Raw genomic sequence first — 22,814 nt, 5'->3', positions numbered from 1 at the left:
AGCGACCTTCATGTCTGTGATTGCGTGACCAGAGAGATTGAAGTGTTCTCCGACTGGTTTATGAATGTTATAATTCTTGACATCTGATTGTGTCCATTTATTCTTTTACGTAGAGACTGTCCAGTTTGGCCAATGTACATGGCAGAGGGGCATTGCTGGCACATGATGGCATAGATCACATTGGTGGATGTGCAGGTGAACGAGCCTCTGATAGTGTGGCTGATGTTATATAATGTCTTCTGCAGTTTCCACAGTATGCATCCGATGAAGTGAGCTGTAGCTCACGAAAGCTTATGCTCTAATAAATTGGTTAGTCTCTAAGGTGCCACAAGTCCTCCTTTTCTTTTTGCGAATACAGACTAACACGGCTGTTACTCTGATCCCCACACTAAGAGCCACTTTCAACAAATCTGCATTTTCTAATGAAAAACAATGTCAAGAAACTCCTGAGCAGCTGTACACAGTATATCACCCCTGCGGCCAATCTTCCAGACTCGGAATGGGAGGGTGTGGCAATGCTCATCCTGTGCTCCAGGATGAGCTTTCACTGGAAAAGACAGAGCGCATCTCCAGCCCCTAGGGCTGTGGAGAAACCCTTCAGAACCTGGCCTAAGTACAACCTAATGCAGCAATGCCTGGCCGAAGCTGCAGAGAGCCTGGAATAGCTCTGAGGGTGAACCGCCCCATTCACCCCATGGGGCATTAATTCAGCTGCCCAATATAAGTTTCCGCTCAGCAATTAGTTGTTTCACTGCTGATCAATACCCATACGGAAGGAGCGGGTTTGGTTATGAAGCTCTAGCTACACAAATGACTGTGTGAGACCGCTCATGCTGGCATGGTGAGCGCGTGGGAGACAGCCCTACTTATCCTTCCCCCCAAGCCCGGAGCCCAGCAGAGCCCATGTGACCATATTTTAAATGTCAACACTATCTCCTGAGAGAGGCATATCATTTTGGTACCACAAATGGGTGGGCCGTGGAAGAATACCAATAGCTCCAGGCCCCCATGCGACACCCGAGCCGTGCCTGACAGCTCCTGGGGGCTTCTTTCCATTAGTGACTTGCTGGTAGGGCAGGCGTGTGGGACTGGAGCGGGGCTGCCCGCCCACAGGGCCATTGCAAAGGCGGCTTCCAGCCACCTGGCTCCTGTAGGCACCAACTAGTGCAGGGAGCTCTTCCCTTCTGCATGATTCGTTAGCGGACACGGAGACCACAGGCATAGCCCTCCCCACAGAGCCAGAGAGAAGACTGCAGGGGCTACGTGAACACAGCCCCACCGCAGTGACCCCCTGCGGGGTCTCAGAAAGGGACGCCCTGTGCAGCAGGTACACGACACTGAGCTCCCATCAAAGACGCTCACCCCCGAAAGCATGAACAGCAGCCTGGCAACCGTCCAACTGAACGGCAGGGGCCTGTGCTGGCCTCTGAACGCAGAGGAGAGGGGTCGCACCCACACACAGGCTGTTCTTATCCAACACCCAGAAACCGAACTGCTTGGTATCTCTTAGAGCCTCCACATTTTACAAGAAAGCCTTTTATTTAAATTACATTTCCCCCCCCCCCCGTCTCTTCCTGGAGATGCAGGGACTACCCTCTAAGGGTTGATTTATTAGAGATCTCAGCTATTTTACATGCGTTTGATTTCAGAAAGCGGACACAGCACCCGAGAGGCTGCACTTCTGTGGCACCAGCAGCAGCTGGTTTCAGGGCAGCTCGAGGGCAAGTGACGGGTGGTAGACCGGTGGCCACCGAGGCGGTGGAGTGGTCACCTGGAGGGCAGTCTGTCCGAGAACGGCCATACAGGTTGTGAAGGCCCCTTCCCCTTAGCACGAGTTTACAGAATGAGCTGGGCATTCCATGTTTGCTGGCTGGCGAGGGCCCCAGCCTCCCCACACAGCCACGGGGTGTTCACCCAGACAAAACCGTCAGGCGCCTGGGGGTGTGGCTGGTGTACCTCACGGCTGGAAACAGACATAAGCACAGTGGGACTTTCTGATCCTCCAACAGGCAGCAAAAAGAGTGTTACCCCTAGCCAGGGTCAGCGCTTCTTCCTGACACCACCACCTCAGGGAAGTCAAGCAACAGACCGATCAATTATTAGCACAAAAACCGGGCCAGGGCAGCCGCTTGCATGGCTGTACATCCTGTTGCTCTGCCAGTCTACGGGGGGCAAGTCTTATAAAGAAAGCCCACAGGCAGTGATCCATGTGCTAGGCAGAGTCCCCCCCCAAGGATAAACCACCCCCCCACCCTCCTGGCTACATGACAGCCCTCCCAGGGTCTCAGAGGCAGGGAGAGGCACTGGCCGGGAGCGGGGGGCAAGGGAAATGAATCGGGTGCAGACTGGCCCTAGGGAGGCCGCTGTGAGGAGCAGGAGCGGGGCAGCAGCTGATGGTCTGTGGGGTAGGCAGACACGCCCCAGCTAGGAACCCAGGGGCCAGCCCCTCACGTTCGAACATGGGCCTGAGGGACCCAGCCCGACCCCCACTCCAAGCCCCCTGGGCTGCCCAGCGCTGTATCTCCTGCGGGCTCCCTGGGGGCGACAGGGTCACTCAGGCCAGGCCCCCGGCCGTGCTGCGCACCCCCCTGAGAGCCCAGCCTGAGCCCCCCGCCTCTGGCAAGGGGCAGCACCCTGCGCTGGCTGCTGGGGAAGGGTGGGCCAGGACTGGGCTCTCCCAGCGGGCGCCCAGCAGGATTTGCCCCCTGCCCCCCCCAGCCTGGGGAACCGGCGGAGGGCTAGGGGCAGCGGGGCTGGGATGGGGAGAGTGCGGGGGACAGGGCCGGGTCCCCCCGTCTCAATCCAGCACACGCGGGGCCCCAGTACAACGCCCCCCCGCCGCCTGAAGCCCACCCCCGGGCTCGTCCCGCAGGGGGTCCAAGGGATCCAGCCCTCGCCCAGCTCCAGGAGCTGCACGGACCCCGTTTTCCACGGCCACGGCTCCCGAGCCCCGCGGCTCCCGGTGCAGCGGGCCCAGAGGCACCCCGGGCTCGGCCCTTTCCGCGCCGACCCTGGGTGCTGGAGGGCAGGGCGGGTCGGCCAGCGGGGCTACTCCTCCAGCTGCCCCGGGTCCGGGCAGGGGGCACCGGGAGCCCAAGGGCCGTTCCCCGGGGACCGAGCAGGACACCCGGGCCGGAGCGAGCGGACCCGTGGCCACAGGGGTCGCTGGGCTCCAGCGGGGCGGTCACAGGCTTGGCCCGGGACCAGGCTCCCTGCTCCGTCCGCGGGTCCGGCCCCGGGGGGGTGGGGGGGGGGAAGAGTCCGCGGAGCCACCAACTCAGACCTTGGGGGGAAGGGGCGCCCGGCAGCCGGCCCCGCAGGGCCCCTCCGCCGCCCCTGCGCGCAGCCCCAGTCCTGCCGCTAAGCCGCTGGCTGGACACCTCCGTCTGCCCTGCGCCCCTGCCCTGCGCCCCGGGGCCCTTCTCCGCCGGCCCCCTGCCCTGCGCCCCGGGGCCCTTCTCCGCCGGCCCCCTGCCCTGCGCCCCAGCCAGCGCCCCCCGAGCCGGGCAGGCGCCGCTCACCTGTACCACTCCAGCCCGCGCCCGTAGTGCCGGTCGAAGAAGTGGGGCTCGGTGCCCACGGCGCGCACCTCGGGGTGCACCCGGATAAACTCCAGCACGGCGCGGGTGCCGCCCTTCTTCACCCCCACGACGAGGGCCTGCGGGAGCCGCTTGCTGCCCAGCTTGGCGGGGCCGGAGCCGTTCCCAGCCGGCGGCGCCTCCTGGCCCGCGCCCCGGGGGCCGCTCCACGCCGGCTCGCCGCTCCGGTCGCGCCCCCAGGGGCTGGCGGCCGCGCCCCCCGGCTCGCCGGGCCCCCGGCCGCAGGAGCGGGACTTCTGCAGAAGTTTCTTGGCGCCGGCGCTGCGGGCGGCGGGGCAGCGGCGCTCGGGGCCGGGCAGCGGCCCCCCGGCGCAGCGGAGCAGGCTATAGCACAGGTAGGTGCCGGACAGGGACAGCGTGAAGAAGAAGAAGAGGAAGCGGCGCGTCAGCCTGGGGGAGGGTGGCCCGGCCCGGCCGCTCAGCGCCCGGCACGCCATGGCTCCATGGGGCCGGGGAGCGCGGCGCTGCGCTGCCGGCGGCGCATGGGGCTGGGGCCGGGCGGCGCGCAGCGCACCGAGGCTGAGGCAGGCTCCGTGCCCGGCTCCCCGCGGCTCCGGGGAAGCGGCGGCGGCTGCCCTGGCATGTCCCGCTCCTAGGAAGAGGGGCGGCCCGGGGGGCTCCGCACGCTGCCCCTGCCTGCGGGCGCCGCCCCGAGCTCCGGCTCCGCAGCTCCCATGGCCGGCTCCTGCAGCCCGGCAATCTGCAGCGGGCGCGACTCCGAATCCGGGGCCCCGCGGCCGGCTCCGGCTCCGGCTTCCTCTGTCCCCGGGAAATGCCGGGGCAGCGCCGGTGCCGCTGCTATTTAAGGGGCCGCCTGACGTCAGCGGCTCCCGGAGCCCCCACGAACCGCCGGAGCCCGAGCCGCCGGGAACCCGCACCCCCTGCCCGGACCCCAACCTCGCACCCCCACCGCAACACCAGCCCGGAGCCCGGACCCGGAACCTGTCAGCCCAGAGCCCGAAGCCCCCTCCCAGAGCCCCCTCTTGCACCCCTCAACCCTGGCCCCGCCCCAGAGCCCACACCCGAACCTTTCACCCCCAGCCTCACCCCAGAGCCGTCACCCCCCGCCCACACCCTCAGCCAGGAGTCCGCACCCAAAACTTCCTCCTGGACCCACCCCAGAGCCCACATCCCAAGTCCCTCACCCCCACCCCAAACCTTTCACCCTGACCTCATACCAGAGCCTGCACCCTCTACCCCAGAGCCCCCCGTGAACCCCTCAATCCTGGCCCCACCCCAGAGCCTGCACCCCCTACCCCAGAGCCCCCCTGTGAACCCCTCAATCCTGGCCCCACCCCAGAGCCTGCACCCCCTACCCCAGAGCCCCCCGTGAACCCCTCAATCCTGGCCCCACCCCAGAGCCTGCACCCCCTACCCCAGAGCCCCCCTGTGAACCCCTCAATCCTGGCCCCACCCCAGAGCCTGCACCCCCTACCCCAGAGCCCCCCTGTGAACCCCTCAATCCTGGCCCCACCCCAGAGCCTGCACCCCCTACCCCAGAGCCCCCCCGTGAACCCCTCAATCCTGGCCCCAGCCCAGAGTCTGCATCCAAACCTTCCACCCCGGCTAGGGTGACCAGATGACCCGATTTTCTAGGGACTGTCCCGATTTTCAGGTCTTTTTCTTATATAGGCTCCTATTACCCCCCACCCCGTCCCGGTTTTTCACATTTGCTGTCTGGTCCCCTACCCCTGGCCTCACCCTAAAGCCGTCACTCTCAGCCCCTCACCCTCTCCCATACCCCCAGCCCAGAGCCCACAGCCCAAACTCCCTCCTACACTGCAACACCCTGCCCTACCCTGGAGTCCTCTCCTGTACGCTGAGCCTCTCACCTGGCTCCACCCCAGAGCTTGCACCCGAAGCCTGCACTCTGAACCCCCTCCTGCACCTCAAGCCCCCCACCCCAGGGCCTGTACCCTCCTCCCACACCCCCAGCCCTTCCTCCCCCCCAACACCTCCTGCAGCTCTTCCTAGGCTGCCCCAGCTAGGTGGCCCTGCTCCCCACAAGCCACCTGCAGCTCCTTGGGGAGGAGGGGTCAGGTGAAGATGCTCCCAATTTGGCTCCCTTCTCCGGGCAGTCCTGGACCCCAGGAGCCTCCACTTCAGCCTCTCTGAACCCTCTGGGGTGTGTCTACACTGCAGTTAACCCCCCTGCTGGCCTGGCTCAGCGGACCTGGGCTGTAACATTGCTGTGTAGACATCTGGGCTTTCTAGGGCCCTCCCCCCGTGAGGTCCAAGGGCTTGGGGTTCAGCCAGCCCAAACGGAGCAATGCTCTTGCTCCACACCCAGCCCCGATCAGGCCCAGGAGACAGCCTGGGTTTAACTGCAGTGTAGACACACCCACCCACACCTTCTCCAGCAAGTGGGACACAGCAGCTGCTAGCCTTGGTGGCTGTCTGTGCAGGCCAGTCCCTCTGCAGGAGGTGCATGCAGGGCTAGTGTGGTTTTGGGTGTGTCTCTGTCAGGGGGTTGGCATGGTCCGGTCTGGCCAGGCAAGGACACACTGTGCCTCAAGGTCTGTTGCCGCTGTAACGTTAGCCCAGGGTTAATAACACTCCAGCTGGCAGACCTGGGTTTGTTAACCTGGGGCTTCAGTGTCTACACAGCGCTCTGCAGGCCGAGCGAAATCATCCCTATTCCAGACCTCCGAGCGCGCTCCCAAAACAGGGCTGCTCTAGCACTTGGTTCGCTGTGCGGCGTGGGGAAACTTGACTGTCCAGAGGAAAAGGAAGGTGTCCCGTGGGATTGTGGGGTCCCAGAGCATGAGTCCACTGGGGCTGCATCCACACCACAGAGCAATAGGGCTTGACTCCTGGGCCCGGCTTGACCCATTGTGGGTCCTGGGACTATGGGTCTGAGCCGTGGGTTAGCATGATTTGTGAGTAGATGGAAGAGGGGCTAGGCTTGAACGTGAGCTCAAACCCTGGCTTTTCTGTGCAGTGTAGACACACCCTGAGGGTTGCAAGCAGCCTGTCACCAAAACACACCCTGTTCTGCTTTGCTCAGGCGCCCTCTCGTGGTGGATCCGGGCTCCTGGGGAGTCTGAAGGAGGGAGCCCGGAAAGCCTCCTGCAGAATGCACGGACAAGCGGGGGGCTCCTCAGCCTGTGCCAGGCACAGGGCCTCCCTCCAGGGAGCAGCGGCCCTGCTGCAGGTTCAGGGCCAGGGTTGCTTAACAACTTGGTTTTCTCCCCCGTGCGTCTGGAGTTGCTTTCCCAGAGACAGCCCGGCAAGGCCTCTGCCCAGCGCTCCCGCTGCCCTGTGTGGGGAGATTGGGGGTGTGGTGCCATCGGGGCAGACGCGGCAGAATGCCCATGGGCCCCCTGGAAACTAGCACTCGGCACATCTGCCTTGCCCTGCACCAGCTCCAGGGGAGCCTCGTGGCAGCTCCCAGCCTCCAGAGCTGCCGCCCAAGCTGCCCGCTCCGGAATGGGCAGCGCGTGTCGGGCGCGGGGTTGGCGAGCGCGCCGTGCACACAGCTCACGCTCTGAAGAGGGGTTTTGGCTGTGTTAAGTGACCCTGAGCCTCTTTCCACCTGGCTGTCCCTGCCTTCCAGCCTGCTATCTCTGCCCCTGCCCAACTGTCGGCGGGAGATTCCCTGGCAGCCAGAGTAGCAGAGGGGCTGGAGAGAAGGGGGAGGCCAAGGGAAGATGACCACGGTGCTGAGAAGTGAGAACAAGTTTGCTCCGTAAATACCCATGTCAGGGAGCAGGTGGTAGCCGTTAGACTGGCAGCTAGAAAGCCTGCAGCCACTCAGACTAGATGGCACAGCAAATGCGGGATGGTTTGTGGAGCCTCTCTCCTGTGTCTGTATGAATCTAGTCCATGCCCCATGTCATGGGGGGGGCGGGGGCAGCTGTTCAGTGGCTTATCTGTGATGAGTTTGAGAGGTCTCAGTCTAGTTCCCAGGGGACAGGTCTCTGCATCAAAAAAGTCATCACTACAATTCCCTCTTGCTGGACCTCTTGGAGGGGCTCGGTTTGAACGGATAACGCAGTCCCCTGGATCTGTGGAGCCTGGGTGGCAGCGTGCTAGCAGGTCAATGCACGCGATGCTGCGTGGGCTCTGTGCATAAAGAGAGGGCTGTCAATCCAGCACCTTTCACCAGCAATACGATCACTGCAATGAAGATGAGGCAAGCCGTGAGTAGAGGGGTGTGTGAATGAAGCTCTCACGCTGTGTTTAGACATTGTGTGCTACAGACCTGCTCTCCCAGCACTTTCCTGTTGGGCGTCACGATTAGGAGATTAATTGAGTGGAATAGATCCCCGCTGACAGGGATTTTATAAGCCAAGATGGAGCCAGGCTGCGTCCTGGCAGATGTTTGTCACTGTAACTGGCTTTGATTTCCTGGACGCAAAGCCAGTTTTGTAGACGGCAAAATGGAGACTTCAGACATCATGAATGGCAGGGCCAGGTGGGCTGGCGGGGGCACTATGCCATGCCCTGCCCCACAGGCGTGCTGGGCAGGCTGTGAACACTGCAGAGGCCCTGGCGAAGGGCTGGCCTGCTGTGACAGCTGGAGGTCAGTGCTGTAGGGGTAGTTTGCAGCCTTCTGCAGCTGCATGTGCCCTTCTCAGTTAGGGCCGTATATCCTGGAGTGAGTGGGGCTGGCTCCTGGGCATTTCTTGATTTAGTGTCCTGATCTTTCCTCCCATGTAACATAAGGCAAAAATAATGCCTGCAGTGAGAGTACTCTGGAAAGCAATCTGTCCCTCCCATCCACTTTCCATCCCGACAGAGCTTAGCCAGGGTAGGTGCAGGCCTAAGCAGGGTTGACATAAATAGGTGACCCGGGAATAACGGTGTCCCAGGAACGTCACAAGTAGCTGGACTGGCTGATGTCTTGCTACAGAAGCTGAGAAGCTCCCCACTGGACTGCGTTACACGTGCTGGGCCCCTGTGTCAGCTGCCACCACACAGCTCCGGAGCGCCGAGGAGCAGCCCCACGGACCCATTTCTGAGTTCTACACTCACCGTAACAGCTCACACCAGAGACCCAGACATCACTGTGGGCAGCTCCCTGGAAGCCTCTGCGCAGTCTGCAGAAAAGCAAATGAAATGAAAGTGGATGGGAAATGATTTCCCATCCCTGCAATGCTTTCCATCCCCCTCCAGCACACAAGTAGCCTGTGGAACTCATTGCCACTAGATATCATAGAATCATAGAATATCAGGGTTGGAAGGGACCCCTGAAGGTCATCTAGTCCAACCCCCTGCTCGAAGCAGGACCAATTCCCAGTTAAATCATCCCAGCCAGGGCTTTATCAAGCCTGACCTTAAAAACCTCTAAGGAAGGAGATTCTACCACCTCCCTAGGTAACGCATTCCAGTGTTTCACCACCCTCTTAGTGAAAAAGTTTTTCCTAATATCCAATCTAAACCTCCCCCACTGCAACTTGAGACCATTACTCCTCGTTCTGTCATCTGCTACCACTGAGAACAGTCTAGAGCCATCCTCTTTGGAACCCCCTTTCAGGTAGTTGAAAGCAGCTATCAAATCCCCCCTCATTCTTCTCTTCTGCAGGCTAAACAATCCCAGCTCCCTCAGCCTCTCCTCATAAGTCATGTGTTCTAGACCCCTAATCATTTTTGTTGCCCTTCGCTGGACTCTCTCCAATTTATCCACATCCTTCTTGTAGTGTGGGGCCCAAAACTGGACACAGTACTCCAGATGAGGCCTCACCAATGTCGAGGCCAATATCACTGAGGCCAATACCCTTAGCAGGATTCAATAGAGGATTGGACATGACTGTGTGTAATTAGAATTTCCAGAGTTACATTAGTATGGATTAAAAATCCCCAAAAGGCAACACACACAAAAAGGCCTTCTGCTTCAGGGCATAACCAGTCACTAACTAATGAGGGGTAGAGAAAGCTGTCCCTGGGGCAGGTTGCTCTATACCGCCCATAATGGGGTTTCTGAGGCAGTTGGCATGGCCGCTGTTGGTGCCATGAGGTTGAATTAGAGGGATCCCTGTGTGCTCCCTGCTCCCCCAGAAGGACGTGATTGAGGGGTCCTGGTTGTACCCACAAGCTCTGTTTGGGACTGTTCCTGTTGTCCAATAAACCTTCTGTTTTACTGGCTGGCTGAGAGTCTCAGTGGATCCCAGGAAGAGGGGTGCAGGGCCTGGACTCCCCCACACTCCGTGACACCCTGCTCTGACCCAGCCTGGCCATTCCTATGTTCCCTGAAGGCAAAGATGATTCCGCTAGAGATGAGCCTGAACGAAAGACCCAGATTTTAACATTGAATCTGAATCCAGAGCTTGCAATCTTTTCATGTGACCCAGTTCCAAACCACCCCAAATTCCTGAAACCCAGAGCTGATTCCTAGTTTTGCAGGTTGATCCATCTCTGTTTAATGGGTATTCAATGCTGCTTCTGTCTTCACACTCGAGGACGTGGCTCTGAGGGTGTGTTTCTGTAAACGCTGTTCGTGTTCTGTGCAGAGACCTTGTACTGAAGAGAAATCTGTTGTGTGCCTTCCAAAGTGTGAAAACCAACCCAGTTCCTTAGCAAGCTCCCAGGCAGCCTTTCCTCCCCGTTCATTTACAGGTAGCAAATGGATGAATATCCAAGGTTGTGCCTGTTGTGATAAGAGACGTGAGTGCGCACAGCCATAGCTAATGTGAATGGACACAGAGGGGCAGTGGAGCAAAGGTCTGGCAGCTCCAGGTTGAAGTGGGGTTCTGGGCAGATGAGTGAGAGCTCTGCCTCTGTTCGGAGAAAGGGGCTTGATGCGGCACTAGGGAGAAGCCTTGGAAAAGGAGTGCACTCTAATGACGGTACAAATGGGCATTTTGGGCCTCTCTTGCCCTGGCCTGCTTGTGTACGGTGCCTGGAAAACACTCTGAGCCAATGCAACTGCAAAGTTATTGATTGTCCTGAGATTGCCCACTGTAGGCCTGGCTTGACCTGGGTACCTGGACATGGGGAAGGCTGCACTTCTTGGGAGACAGGATTAGGGAGGTGGATGGACCAGCAGGCTGATCACAGAATGGCTGCACTAGCTAAGCTAAGTGGGACACCCAGGGAAGCATTTACAATGGCGAAGGGCAGTCCGGAATGGAAAGATGAGGTAGTGAGTAAGTCGGCCGTGGACCGAGCGTGCTGTGCAGGGGTTGGTTCCTGCAGTGGAATCAAGCCAATCCCCAAATGTGGCCTGCAGTGGAGCACGAACATGTGTAGAGTGGCAGAGATGGACTGTGTGATGTGTGGCATGCCCTATGCCCACTGACACCCCCCCCCCCGTCTGACCGCCTCCCTTCCACACACCTGCGGGGTTGTTTCTCTGGCTGCTGATGCTCAGCTTGCTCCTGCTAGACCGGGACGGTGTGCAGAGCCAGTTTATCAATAATCGTTATTGCCTCGGCTTTCTCAGCACAGAGAGCTGCTCAAAACTACCTGCCCTGTTACCTGAGAAGAGGGATGATAACAGGACGAGATAGGGCAAAATATGCCAGCCCAACACAACGGGATGCTGCCAGCTCCTTGCCAGCCCGTTGTGGGCTGGACGCTGCAGCTTTGTTTTATGGAACGTTGTCGAGTTCAAATTTAAAGAAAAAATGTTTCCTGAAAAGCACCATTCTGTCCCTGTGTTCGGATGCAAGGAGTGACCCAGGAATTTGATGGGGATTTTGCAAAGCGGTTATTGAGGAATAAGAATCCACTCGCTCAGAAGAGTCCTGGACCATAGGACAGGAGCCCGAGTCCCTGTGGGACAGGTGTCCTCATGTGATCATTAGGATCCCCAAAGAGCACTCGGGTCTGGGCCATTTGGTCCATTTTTGTTTTGTGCATTCTCAGCTGTTGGTGACTGGAAGAGGGCCGGGGTGGCTGGTGAGAGCTGCCGAGTGTGAACGTGGTGGTGACGTGTAAGAACAGACCCACTGTGAAGCTGTGCTCGCTTCAGAGCGGCTGATCACCTGTGCTGTCAGGCAACTGTGTCCGAGTCTGGGTGTGGCAGTGGGGGGTGGAGGGGGTGGGGGGCAAGAGGAATTAGACCTCTGGGACAGGTGCCCAGCTGGGGTAGGTCAGTCTAGTTTCATTAATTTCAGTTGGTAGATCTCCAGCTGGGGACCTGGCCCATTGGCTGCAATGGAACTATCCCCGTTTACACCAGCTGGGGATCTGGCCCATTGGCTTCACTGGAATGACCCACATTTACACCTGCTGGAGATCTGGCCCTGTATAGTCCAAACCAAAGTGCGATGCAGAAAGCCTTGAGGAGGCTTGCCAGTGACTTCCAGCCCCCTCAGCGGGTGGCATTCTGTCCTGGCTTTCTCCTAGATGCTGAATGGGACAGGTGCAGACCTGGGGGATGTTCTGAGCAACATGCGCAGGAAGCAAAGACAGGATCTGCTACAAAGAGACAGATACATGGCAGGCTCTCCCTGTGCAGTCACAAGTCTCTCGGCGGTCCTGATCTCATAGCATGTGTGTGTGTCTGTCTGTCTGTCCTCACTCCTCACCGTCACATCTCACTGCTCTAAATCCAGACCCTGGTGTCTGGCCCGAGTTGCTGAGGTCTAGTACTGGGGACATAATGGGAGAGCAGGTGGGCAGGCTCCCCCGTGCCTTGGCACAATGGCACTGCCTGGTTCTGCTGCAAGGGGCTGGGATTGGCTCCTAGGGGAGGGCAAAGAGGGTTTCTGTGGCCTGTAGCAAGACCAGACCGTAGCTCTCCTCCTGCCACACCTGGCTGCGGGAGGGCCCCGCGAGCGGGGGAGGTGCTCGCTGACCCAGCCTATGGAGCGTGCAGACGTGCAGCCGTCCCGGGTACAGCTCGCTGTGTGCAGACAAGGGGGCGTTAGTTACATTAGCCATTCGGGGTACAGAGGGGCCACTCGCAGCCGCTGATTCGGGCCAGCCCCTTTGCTGCGGCAGCAGAAGCCAGCGTGGGTCATTCCAGTCGTTCCCGTTTCCGGACAAGCAGCCACCATGAAGCTGCAGAAAAGTTGGTTTTCCCACGTTGAGCCACTTTGTTATCTCCATGTGCTGATAAGCCTCAGCACCAGACACGCTGCTTACGCACCGGAACATTAGAGGAGCCTGGATAAATAAAGCTGGTGTCTGTCGCTCAACTCCCCCGTTTCCCCACTTGCAAGGGGGGAATGTTTCCTAAAGTTGACAATTTTGCTTTCAGTCTTTGTCTTCTGCAGGGTTTTTTTCCCGTGACATGTTTGCAGTTTGCCTGAGACATCACGCAAACAGCTTTGGGGACCTCCTGCGCATTTCTGACCCTGGCTTTTGTGCTCACAGGAGCCACAGGGAGTTGGGCCTGATTCTGATCTCACCTCTGCTGGTGTAAATCCACAGAAGTCATTGGAGTAACTCCCGTGTCAAGGAACAGAACAGGCCCTCTGAGGCGAGTGAGAGAGCATCTCCCCTTTCCGGGCACTAGCCGCAGTTGTCAGGCCCTAACTCGCTCAAGAGACAGGAGCCGCACTCCAGCGGGGAGGCCATGTGTTCTGGAAAAGCATGAGCTCCTTCCCCGTCCGCTCCTCTCCTGATGCCCTGTTCTCCTTCACCCACCTCTCAACCCGAGGTCTCACTTTCCACCCCCACCCATGGGTGCTGGAACTAGAGGTGCTGCGGGGGAGGGGGGTGTTACACCCCCGGCTTGAAGTGGGTTTACGGTTTGGTTCAATGGCTCCCAGCCCCCCGCCCACTGTACACACTCTTCCAGCACCCCTGCCCCCAGGCTCTCCATCTGTTCCCCCAGTGCCTTCCCTTGCTAGCTACTTGCCTCCCTTGCTCATCCTGTCCCACAACTTGGCCTTTGTACCCGTCCTCTCTAGTATCCCCATCCTCTAGCCCCGGCCCCTCATTCCCCTCCTCCTTCTCCCCAGCCCCTCTTACAACCACTCCTTCATCTCCTGGCCCCCTTCCAGCTCGGCGTCTGCACTCCCCAGCTCTCCAGCAGCCTCCCCATGGCTGAGTCGGCACTCGCCCAAGACCAGGGCTGTCCAAACCGCAGCTGCTCTCATCATCATCCTTGCCCAGCTCCCTGACCACGTCACTCCCCTCTCCGAGCCCCTCCACTCGCTTCCCATTTGCCTCAGGCCAGATTCCCACTTCTTCTCCTCCCTGACAGGGCCCTCCGCAGCTCTGCCTCCTCCCCGGCTTTTGTCCCTCCTCATGCCACAAGGCCCCCCCTCCACCCCCCGCTAGCTTTGTGCCTGCATGCCCACCTCTCCCACGGACAGCTCCATGTCTGCCTCCGCGCTGCCCCGTGTGCAGGGAACGCCATCCCCGAAAGAGTCCATGAAGCCACCACCCACTTTTCCTTCAAATCCCTCCTCCAGACTCACCCCTGGCATCAGCCAACTAGCGGCCATTGGGACCAGCAGGTGCCATTCGCTTTCATATTAATAAAAGACAAAGCGTGAGTGAGTTGCAAGTTACTGACCCAGGTGACCACGAGATCTCATGCCATTCCCCTGCTGTCGGATACACTCACTGTGATGTCCTACGGCACGTTCTCCAGAGCACAGCCCATGTCTTACTTGGTGCAGTGCCTAGCACAACATGGCCCCAGCCCTGACTGAGGGCTCTGGTTGCTCCCACAGTACACAGAAGACATGCTAGCAATAATGCTTCCTGCTGGGGTTTGTAAGGGAAGGAGTCTGCAGCCAAATGTGGCTGGGGCACGTCCCAGCCTCCCCTCCGGCAGAGGCAGCTGGCGAAGCACGTTGAAATGGAAAGGGCTGCAGAAACGCAAGGGATGACGTGAGAGATTTTTACAGATGTAGCAGAGAGAAGATCTGTGCTGAGATACACATGACACTATTCCATAGGAGACAAGTAGGCCAATAAAATACATGCTGAAAACAGCAAATAAGATTAAAGGCGATATTTTAGCCTTGATGTCCTCTTCGGGTTTTGGGAGAAGAGATCAAGGTTAGAATTTGTTTCCACAGCCTAAAAAAGACCTCGGGGCCAAAATTTCAGGGCTAATCCATTTTTCTATTTCTAATGTGTTTGTCATTCACCAGCTTGGAGCCTACAAGCTGATGTATTTTTCTAATCCTGCCGGAATTGATCCCTGTGTCATACACATCCCATGTGTGGGCTGGGAACTCCAGGAGCCATGAGGCAAAGTTGGGGCTGCAGTGTTTCCAGCCAGGTGACCTTGGGAGTATCCATTCACTCAAGCACTTGCATGAAAGCAAAACGCACTCAGTGTCTGAACTGGTCTGAAGTTCTTGCCTGTCTCCTAAGACAAGGATAAGAGCAGTCCTTTCTGACGGTGAGAGACTGGGTCCACTTAAGGATGTTAAAAGAAAACAATGGGCTTTGCCTGTGTGTTCTGGTGCATTGTGACTGTGCAGGGCCAAGGCCAGAGCGATGGAGTTACTAGATAGATGGCATCTGCAATCACCCTCATCACTGGGGTGAATGAGCCACTTCCATTAGCCCATTGGTTGGTTCTAGTTTTATACTGGAATGGAGCCCCCTAAATAGCCTCACTTTCTGTGTCCATCAGCAGCGAAAACAAGAGTCTAATTAAAGGGCTGATACAATTTGTTCTCATTCAACAGAACAAACTCGTCTCTCGGTGGTCCTGGTGGAAAGCCAGGCGGGAGAGCGGCTCCATATGGAAACTGCAGCAGGCTTTGGCCCAGTATATTCCGACGTCATGGATGTATCCTGACACCATTCCCTGGTCTCGCTGCTTCCAGCCTGGCCTCCATTCCATTCAGACCAGGAGATTTCCTGAGGAGAGGGGACCTGGTGACAAATACCAATGAATTTACCACAGCGAATGCCCCGTTGTGCTCAGGACGGCACAGTCGGGGAGGTCCCAGCTCGTGCCTTGCTGGAAAGGAAGCTCTCCAGGCATGTTGCTGAGCAGGGTACACGTTTGTGAGGTGCGCCATGCCCAGGCTCCACTCCACCACTTTGATTTAGCCATCAGAAAGCACTGACGTTTGCAAGTCTTCAGCAAAGCTCCTGCGAAGCTGGTGGCCCCGGCGAAGCCGGCTGGGAGCAGGTTTGTGGCCTGACGCTGGCGCCCGCCCATAGATGGGGCCCGTGACACACAGGAGGTCACGTCCCACAAGTTGGCTGCGGCCCTGAGGAGGTGCAGAAACACCACGTGCTCCCAGAGACCCACACCTCACTGTCTCCTGCTAGTGAGAACTGGGCCTGGCTTGGTGATTACCCAGCCTGCTTCGACAGAGGCCCGGACTCTGGCCCAGGCCCAGCACCATCTGAATGACCTGCAGAGCCGTCTGGGAGGCGTCCTGTTCGCTATGGTTAGGACAGCGAGAGCCAGGCAGCTGTTGTCTTGGGCCATCTCCATTTCTTTTCACTCGCCCATGTCCCCCAGCAGTGTGTGGAAGGTGGGTGGGATATTCGCCCCATTAGCTGCCACTGTTTCTGGTTCCCTGGCATGGCTATTCATTGCTAGGGCAGGCAGGCTGTAATGCAGAGCAATGAACATTTTCCTCAAGCCACTAATTAATTAGCACCACAACCAACTTCCAGATCTGCTGGCCAGCTTGTGAGTTCTAAAGCGCCAGGATCTCACTCCTGCTGGAGCCAGAGGTTTCTGTCCAAATGCAGCTGGAAAATGAATCCCCAAAGCTTCAGCATCATGGATTCAGGCGGAAACTTCTATAAGCCTCAAGAATCAGTTCTGAACACAACCTGCTCCAAACAAGGTCAGAGGCAATACATTTCCTTCTGACTCCAGTTTGAGCTACTTTAGCCTCAAATCTCGACTGCTCGCCCAGCTGGAGTCGCTGGGCCTGGCCGTGCTGCATAGACTCATGGCATTCGGAAATACATTTTTAAGCAGGATGGAACGGTGCTTAAGAGCTAAATGGCTCCCCCCAGACTTAATCACTTCTAGTGGAGTCCTGGGATGAGAGGGATAAAGAGCGGGGGGGAAAGGGGGACGGCTTTAATCCTGCTGAGTAGATTACAGAGATTACTTCAATCTAATCCTTACCTATCTGTCACTGACGCTGCAAAGAGCATAACGAAATGAGGGGTGCGTGCTGGCTCCCTCTGTGCGGCTGGGGCCTGAGACCTCAGGAGCTGTGGCTGTAAACCTGTTGCTGCCTTCCCTGGAGATAAAGACTAACACCTCCCATGTGCACAGGCTCTGACTGACCACAGCTGTGGGCCCACGCACAGCCAAGAGCTACGACTGATGCTGCAGCTCGCGAAGCAGGGACCTGGGGGCAGGCCGGCCCCTTAGCCCATCTGCCCCGCCGAGCAGCCTGTACCAGATCATTGCTGAAGGTCCGGCATTGTCTGTGCTGATCTTTTCCTTCTGGTTTTGGATGGGACAGGAAGGGAAACGATCAAATTGCCAAGTTGTCCCCACGCTTTGGGCTAGGAGGCCATAGGAAAACATGCCGAACGTCTCCCAAGAAGGCCTGCAGAAGTTGGAAGACTCCGAGCGACTTGGAGATCTCTGGATGCTCGTAGGGCTGGCCCCATGGGACCTGGGGCAGGTCGCTCGGACTGATGCTGCCGGGTCAAAAGGTCCTGCAGGCACTCAAGTGAGTCTGGGCCTTGGCCGTGCCCCCATTTTAACTGCATCCAGCAGAGGCCAGCGGCGTTGGCGGGGTGGACAAGGAGACTGCCAGGTAAACTGTGTCTAAGGCAAGTTCCTCACCTCTGATATAGTTCACTTGAAGAGTCACAGACAGAAAGACTCTCCCAGCCAACAGTGCAGGCAGGGCAACTCCTGTTACTGTTCGGAGATCTGAGCATTACAGCACGGAAACAACACACACACACACACAATGTCAGTGGGATTTGGATGAGGCCCTTAGCGTGCATGGCCTGCATCTATCCCAGGCCTGTGGAATGCAGGTGCATGCCTGGGGCGTGTGTAGCTGACAGTACAGGCAATGGGGTTCAGGTGTATACAGAAAACACGTCTGTGACCATTATCTGCGTCCTCATTCTTGCACCACTGTGGATGAAACTCTTCCGAGCTCTCCAGAGCTGGCTGCGCAGGTTAAATCTCATGAGATTTCCTTTGGGGTCAGAGGCGCCGACCTCGTTTTCCAGTAATTAGCTATAACTCCTTGGCTCTCAGAATTTCCACAATTATATTTAACTGTAAATGAGGAATTTACATTTTAACACTGTCAGGTGACTCTTGTAGAAAGCTTGTTTCCAGCATTAACCCTGCCTAAGGGATCGTTTTATAGCTCTTTCCTCTCCTTAGATAAACGTCAGACAGAAAATGAAAGGAACTCTCAGCCTCTACCTCCACCGTGCACTTTGTGGGCCAGGTTAGTTTTGGTCCCGTTCAACAGGGAGAGGTTCGCAGTTACTCCTGCTACAGAGACTAGGGTAGGGTCTTTTGATAATTTTGTTTGCAAAACAAACCACCCTGCCTCCTGTCTATGACACAGTGTTCTTCATTGCTACCCAGTGGGGAATTGGGGCTCCAAGGTTTGCTGGTGTGAACACAGCCCCTTCTGAATGCTAGACTTGCTTTTCTGTGTCAGTGCTGATGGAGCATGCATTAACTGGCCTTTTGGCTGTTTGCAGCCGTGGCAAACTTCGTATCGATTCTGTGGACACTTTGCACCATGCGTCACATGCTAGGAACACGCTGAGTGAGAACCCCTAACATTGTGCAGAGCAGCAGTCCCAGCCAGTGGCCAAGGGCACATGGGGGAGGCAAAGCACACGGCATCCTGTAGCCGCTGAATCCTTGCTGGGGTTGACTGCAGGTAACTACCGTGAATACTAAAGCGATGCCTTGCAAAGCATGTTGTCACCATCAGCGCAGGCAGTTTAATTGCTCCGATTATGGATGGCGTCAGTGTTATGGTCTGAAGTTTACAGCTGCAATGAAGGATTCTCACAGTGCACTTTACAGAGGAGCAGCTCGGTTGATGTGGGATTACATGGTTCACTGCACCACTGGGGACATCCAGGAGCTGTACGGTTTCATTGGCATCCTCTGGGAGGGGTGTCACAGAAACCAGCCAGCCTCAGAGGTGTCGCACATCCGCACCCGAGAGTGGCAGCCATCAGGGGCCCAAGGGGGGCTGGACTGTTACTCATCCCCCAAGTGAGGAACCTGGGGAGAAGTCAGGCTGAAAAGTGTCATGTGGGGGAGAGGCACTCGCTTGGGCGAGGCTCGCTGGCTCTGGGGAAGGGCCTGCACTGGGGCAGCAGAGGGAGGGGGTTGTTTCAGCAGGTGTCGAGTCCTCAGCAGCTGCACAGGCCTGGTGCTGCTGGGAAAGCGTGCTCCACCCCAGCAGTAACCGCTGCCAGGACCTCACCCCAGACCCAATGCTTCTGTGTCCCTTTGCCGTCCAGTGACTGCAGCTGCGTTCCCGCCCGGCTGCTCCCTGTGGTGAGACCAGCGTGCTGGGCCTGCTGCCATGTGCAGTCCCCGGGCAGTCGCCCCAGGCACTGAGGGCTTGACAAGGGCCATGTGGTGGTGTTGGGTCACTGCAGAATCGTCGCAAAGCACTGCATTGGATGCAGCCAGCAGTCAATCCAGCTGGGTCCTCTTAGTAACCACAGCCAGTCTGTAAGGTCCTGGCCCACGATGTGGGGACGGGAGCCCAGTGCCCCGGGGAGCAGCCTGCTGCTATGCCCCTGGGAGGGGGCAGTGTCTTGTTCCCTCTGCTGTCACCCTGGCTAGCCAAGCGCAGCCCTCGGGAGCTGGCTAGTCCTGGGGCTTGGCGGTGCTGCAGGCCCTGGGGTCATGGAGCTGCGTGGTCACCGGGATGGCACTAGTGTTGGCTGGGACCCACCCCAAAGGCTGCCCCAGCTGCTGTGCCCTTGAGAAATATGCCAGGCCGGGTGCCTCTGGCCACGCCGAGGAGCGTGCAGACACTTGGGCGCCCGTCCCAGCTCAACTGAACCGCCAATGCTTTTGAAGTTTCACCCACCGCTAATTTAAATGCAGCATCTAATGATCACCGCACTCTTCAGCAGGGAGCTGTAAGGATGCCCGCGACACGAAGCTACACCAATAAAATCTTCATCTCTTTCATGCTGCTCATTAAGGGAGTGAGCTGCGCACAGAGGCTTGTTGGGTGACAGATCCGTAAAGGGAAGGAACTGTCCCCGATTTATCAGTTGCTCTTGATGATTTTTTCTCCTGTTTTTGTTAGCACCAAGGGGAAGTGGGAGTATTCGGCTGCCCCCATCCACCCCCTTCCTCCCCAACACAGCCCTGCCCCCTTGTTAGAGACACCGTCAGACACTAAGCCAGCCACCTTGGCCAGCAAAGTATAGCTGGCTGGTGCATTCTCCCGCCTGACGGCCATGGCTCACTGGAGCAGGGGGAGCAGTGGAGTCTATCTATGCTGCTGATCTGACCCCCAGCACCAGCGTATCTGAGCTCAGCACAGTCCTTGTCCCATTTATCTTCACAACACCCGGCAAGGCAGGGCAAAGCTCTTATCCACACTGTGTAGATGGGGACGGAGACCCAGGGGGGCTAAGTGACTCCCCCAAGGTCACACAGGAACCTGTGGCAGAGCTGGGACTTGACCCCGGGTCTCCAAAATCCCAGATGGGCTCTCCTTCCCCTCCTAATGCTCAGTACATGGCTTCTCGGCGGCATTTCGGTGGGCGGTTCTCCGGTAGCCTCGCTTGGTGGTGGCATTTCGGCGGTGCGGTGTCCTGTGGGTGCACACAACTGCCCCGGCAGGCGCCATTGCGCCCGCGGGCACCGCACTGGGGACCCCTGCTCTACCTGCCCCTGGAGTGAATCAGGTGGAGAGAACAAAACCCTGACTCAGCCGCCAAAAGCAGGCTCTCCCTAGCAATAGAGTCAGGGAACGAGGCCAAACGCTGCCCTCCAGTACATGTGCCCTGACCATCTCTGCCCTTTGACACAGGACACTTCAGTGGGAGTCGCACATACGTATCCATGGCCCAGCTGGTTTGGAAAGCCGCACACTTCGACACTGTTCTGTGCACTGTGGTTTAGCTGCTGCCGATGGATGGCTCTTAACCAAACCTTTGGACAACGCAGAGAACCCGGAGAGCCTGCCCTGGCCCTGCATGCGGAGAAGTGTAACCAGGAAATGTGGGCAAGGGCTCGCAAGAGGGGCAGTTTGTCAGCAGGAGGACAAGAGGTGGGGAGCCTAGACCATGTGACTAAAAGTTAAAATGGCCTCAGAGAGAGTCACGACTTGCCTAGGGAAAGGGGGATCCCAGATCTCAGCACGTGGTGTGCAGAGCCCTGGTCCCAGCGTCTCACACGGCCTCCTCCAGTGCAGGGATGGGCTCTGCCTCTGTTGCTGAAAAAGCACCTTCTTGCTGACTTTTCCAATGAGAATGACTCACGCAGAAGTGATCAGGAGCCCGTGGCTCAGACTTACTTGCAAGATGCAAGGGGGATTGACAAGCAAAAAGGCAAATACCCTTTAGTAGCTTTGCATTAAAATTAGCTTCTTGTTGGAAATCAGATGTGTGTACTTCCATGGACAGGGGAGAGGAAGGCGAGCAAGGGGGCCTCGGTGAAATATTCCTCTCCGTGCCTGGAGTTGGAAGAACTTGAAGATGCGTGCAAGCTGGTATGTTTCTGGATCACTGGTGAAAAGGTAGCCAGGCTTGTGGAATGCATGCCTGAGCGCCGGGACATCAGGGGGCTGCAGTCCAGAAGTGACGATGCTCACAGAGCTGTGCAGAAAAGCAAGGCCTTGATTTGCACGGGGAGCTGCAGGTCACTGGCGGAGTTGTGCGCAAGGAGCCGGCACTTTGGGTGGAGATGGGGAAGCCAGGTTGGGGTTGAGAGGCCTCAGTCGAGCTCTGAGTGGAGCCCACTTGTGGACCAGGCTGTCTACAGATCCCATTCTCAGGAGGATCTCTCCTAGGGACGCTCTGGAATCTCCCAAACCACCAGAAAGTGTCACTAATGAAGTGTGTTCTCTACACAAACCAAGCAAGAGCACCAGCCCCTTGCCATGCCGTCCTGGGGAATGCATCCAAGGCTTCCCAGAGGTGCTGTACAGGCCAAGGGCGGAACAGCAAGAGACACCAGAAAAGCGTGTTTGAATTCAGCCCTTGACCGTTCAGTTGTGATACAAGGGCTCAGCTGAGATGCTGACTTGTGTGTCACTGGATTTCAATAGTCAGAGATCTGCTCTTCGGCTCACCCAAGCTGACCGACCCCCTGTCACCGAGGCCATCAGCTCCTGCTAGCAGCAGCAGTTACAGGAGGGCAAATGCACCAAGGGGAAAACATCCCTTTCTCTTTGTGTAACCTCCCCGAGAAGGGCACTGCTGGGCATCCGCCCCACAGCAAAGAGGGGCACTGCCAGGGAGCAGCGTCAGCCAGGGCTGAGCTGGGCGGATTGTTAGTCATTTGGGTTGTGGTGGTGCCTAGAGCAACTGAGACCTCCTTGTGCTGTGCAAGTGTACACGGAGACAGCCCCTACCCCGGAGCGGGCTCAGCCTACGGCTCTGTCTGCACCAAAGCGATCTGCCCTGGTGGAACCACGCAGGTGTAGCTGAGCCGATGCAAACCCTCTAATGCAGGCATGCTGCACCCCAGCCCAGCGGGGTCTCTGCATCCCTTCAGGATGGCCCCAGGTTCAGTTCAATCCCTAATTCGCACTGGTGTGTCTGCCCTGCCGCACATCAATGTAGTTACACCAGTGTGAATTTCCCTGAGGCCTCCAGGCTAAGCATACCACGAGAGACAACAGGTTGGTGCAGCTATCAGACAGGGTGAACGCAATGCACCAGTCAGATGATCAGCCTGCCGAGCGGTGGCCATGGTGTACCAGCCCCCTGCCCATGCCGAGTGCTTTGTAGGCGTCACATCGGGGTGAGTTTTAAGGCGGGGTGTGGTGGCCTTGTGGATTTTTATAGGGAGCTCTTCCATCCGTGAGGGGACCGTGGGAGACAGCAGGAGAGTGTCTGTGGGAAGCCGACTGACGATCAATAAGGTTTGGCACCACGGGGGAGCGGAGGTGGGAGTCAGTGTCTTGATAGTGTAGGAGGGATGGTAGATCAGGTGCGGCTAAACTGCCATGGGGCACAGAAGCGAGGAGGAGGAGTCTGTGTTTGATGCAGGGGACGAGGGGAGCCTATGGAGGGATGCAAAGTGTTGGGAGGTTGGGGGTGATGTGGTCAGCGGCACAGGCCAGGAAGAGCATCTTTGCATCAGCACTTTGACTGGATTTGAAGGGGAAAGATGCCCTTTTCCAGGTGTATTAGGAGGCAGACAGTCTGTGTTTGTTCAGCACAGTGGGCGTGGAG

General features: G+C 57.8%; 1 protein-coding gene across 1 annotated transcript in view; it reads right to left on the bottom strand.

Annotated features, from left to right (window-relative positions):
• Positions 1-4,362, bottom strand: part of HS3ST2 (heparan sulfate-glucosamine 3-sulfotransferase 2) — a 42,707-nt gene extending 38,345 nt beyond the window's left edge. The window contains exon 1 of the mRNA XM_073361597.2: positions 3,522-4,362. Within this exon, the coding sequence (XP_073217698.1) occupies positions 3,522-4,036 (515 nt within the window). The 5' untranslated portion in view covers positions 4,037-4,362. The remainder of the gene's footprint in view (positions 1-3,521) is intronic.
• Positions 4,363-22,814: the final 18,452 nt, after the last annotated feature.

Source organism: Lepidochelys kempii, chromosome 10 (genome assembly GCF_965140285.1).
Source record: "Lepidochelys kempii isolate rLepKem1 chromosome 10, rLepKem1.hap1, whole genome shotgun sequence".
Taxonomy (NCBI): Eukaryota; Metazoa; Chordata; order Testudines; family Cheloniidae; genus Lepidochelys; species Lepidochelys kempii.
The sequence above is the reverse complement of the archived record's forward strand: the minus strand, read 5'-3'. Positions and strand labels throughout refer to the sequence as shown.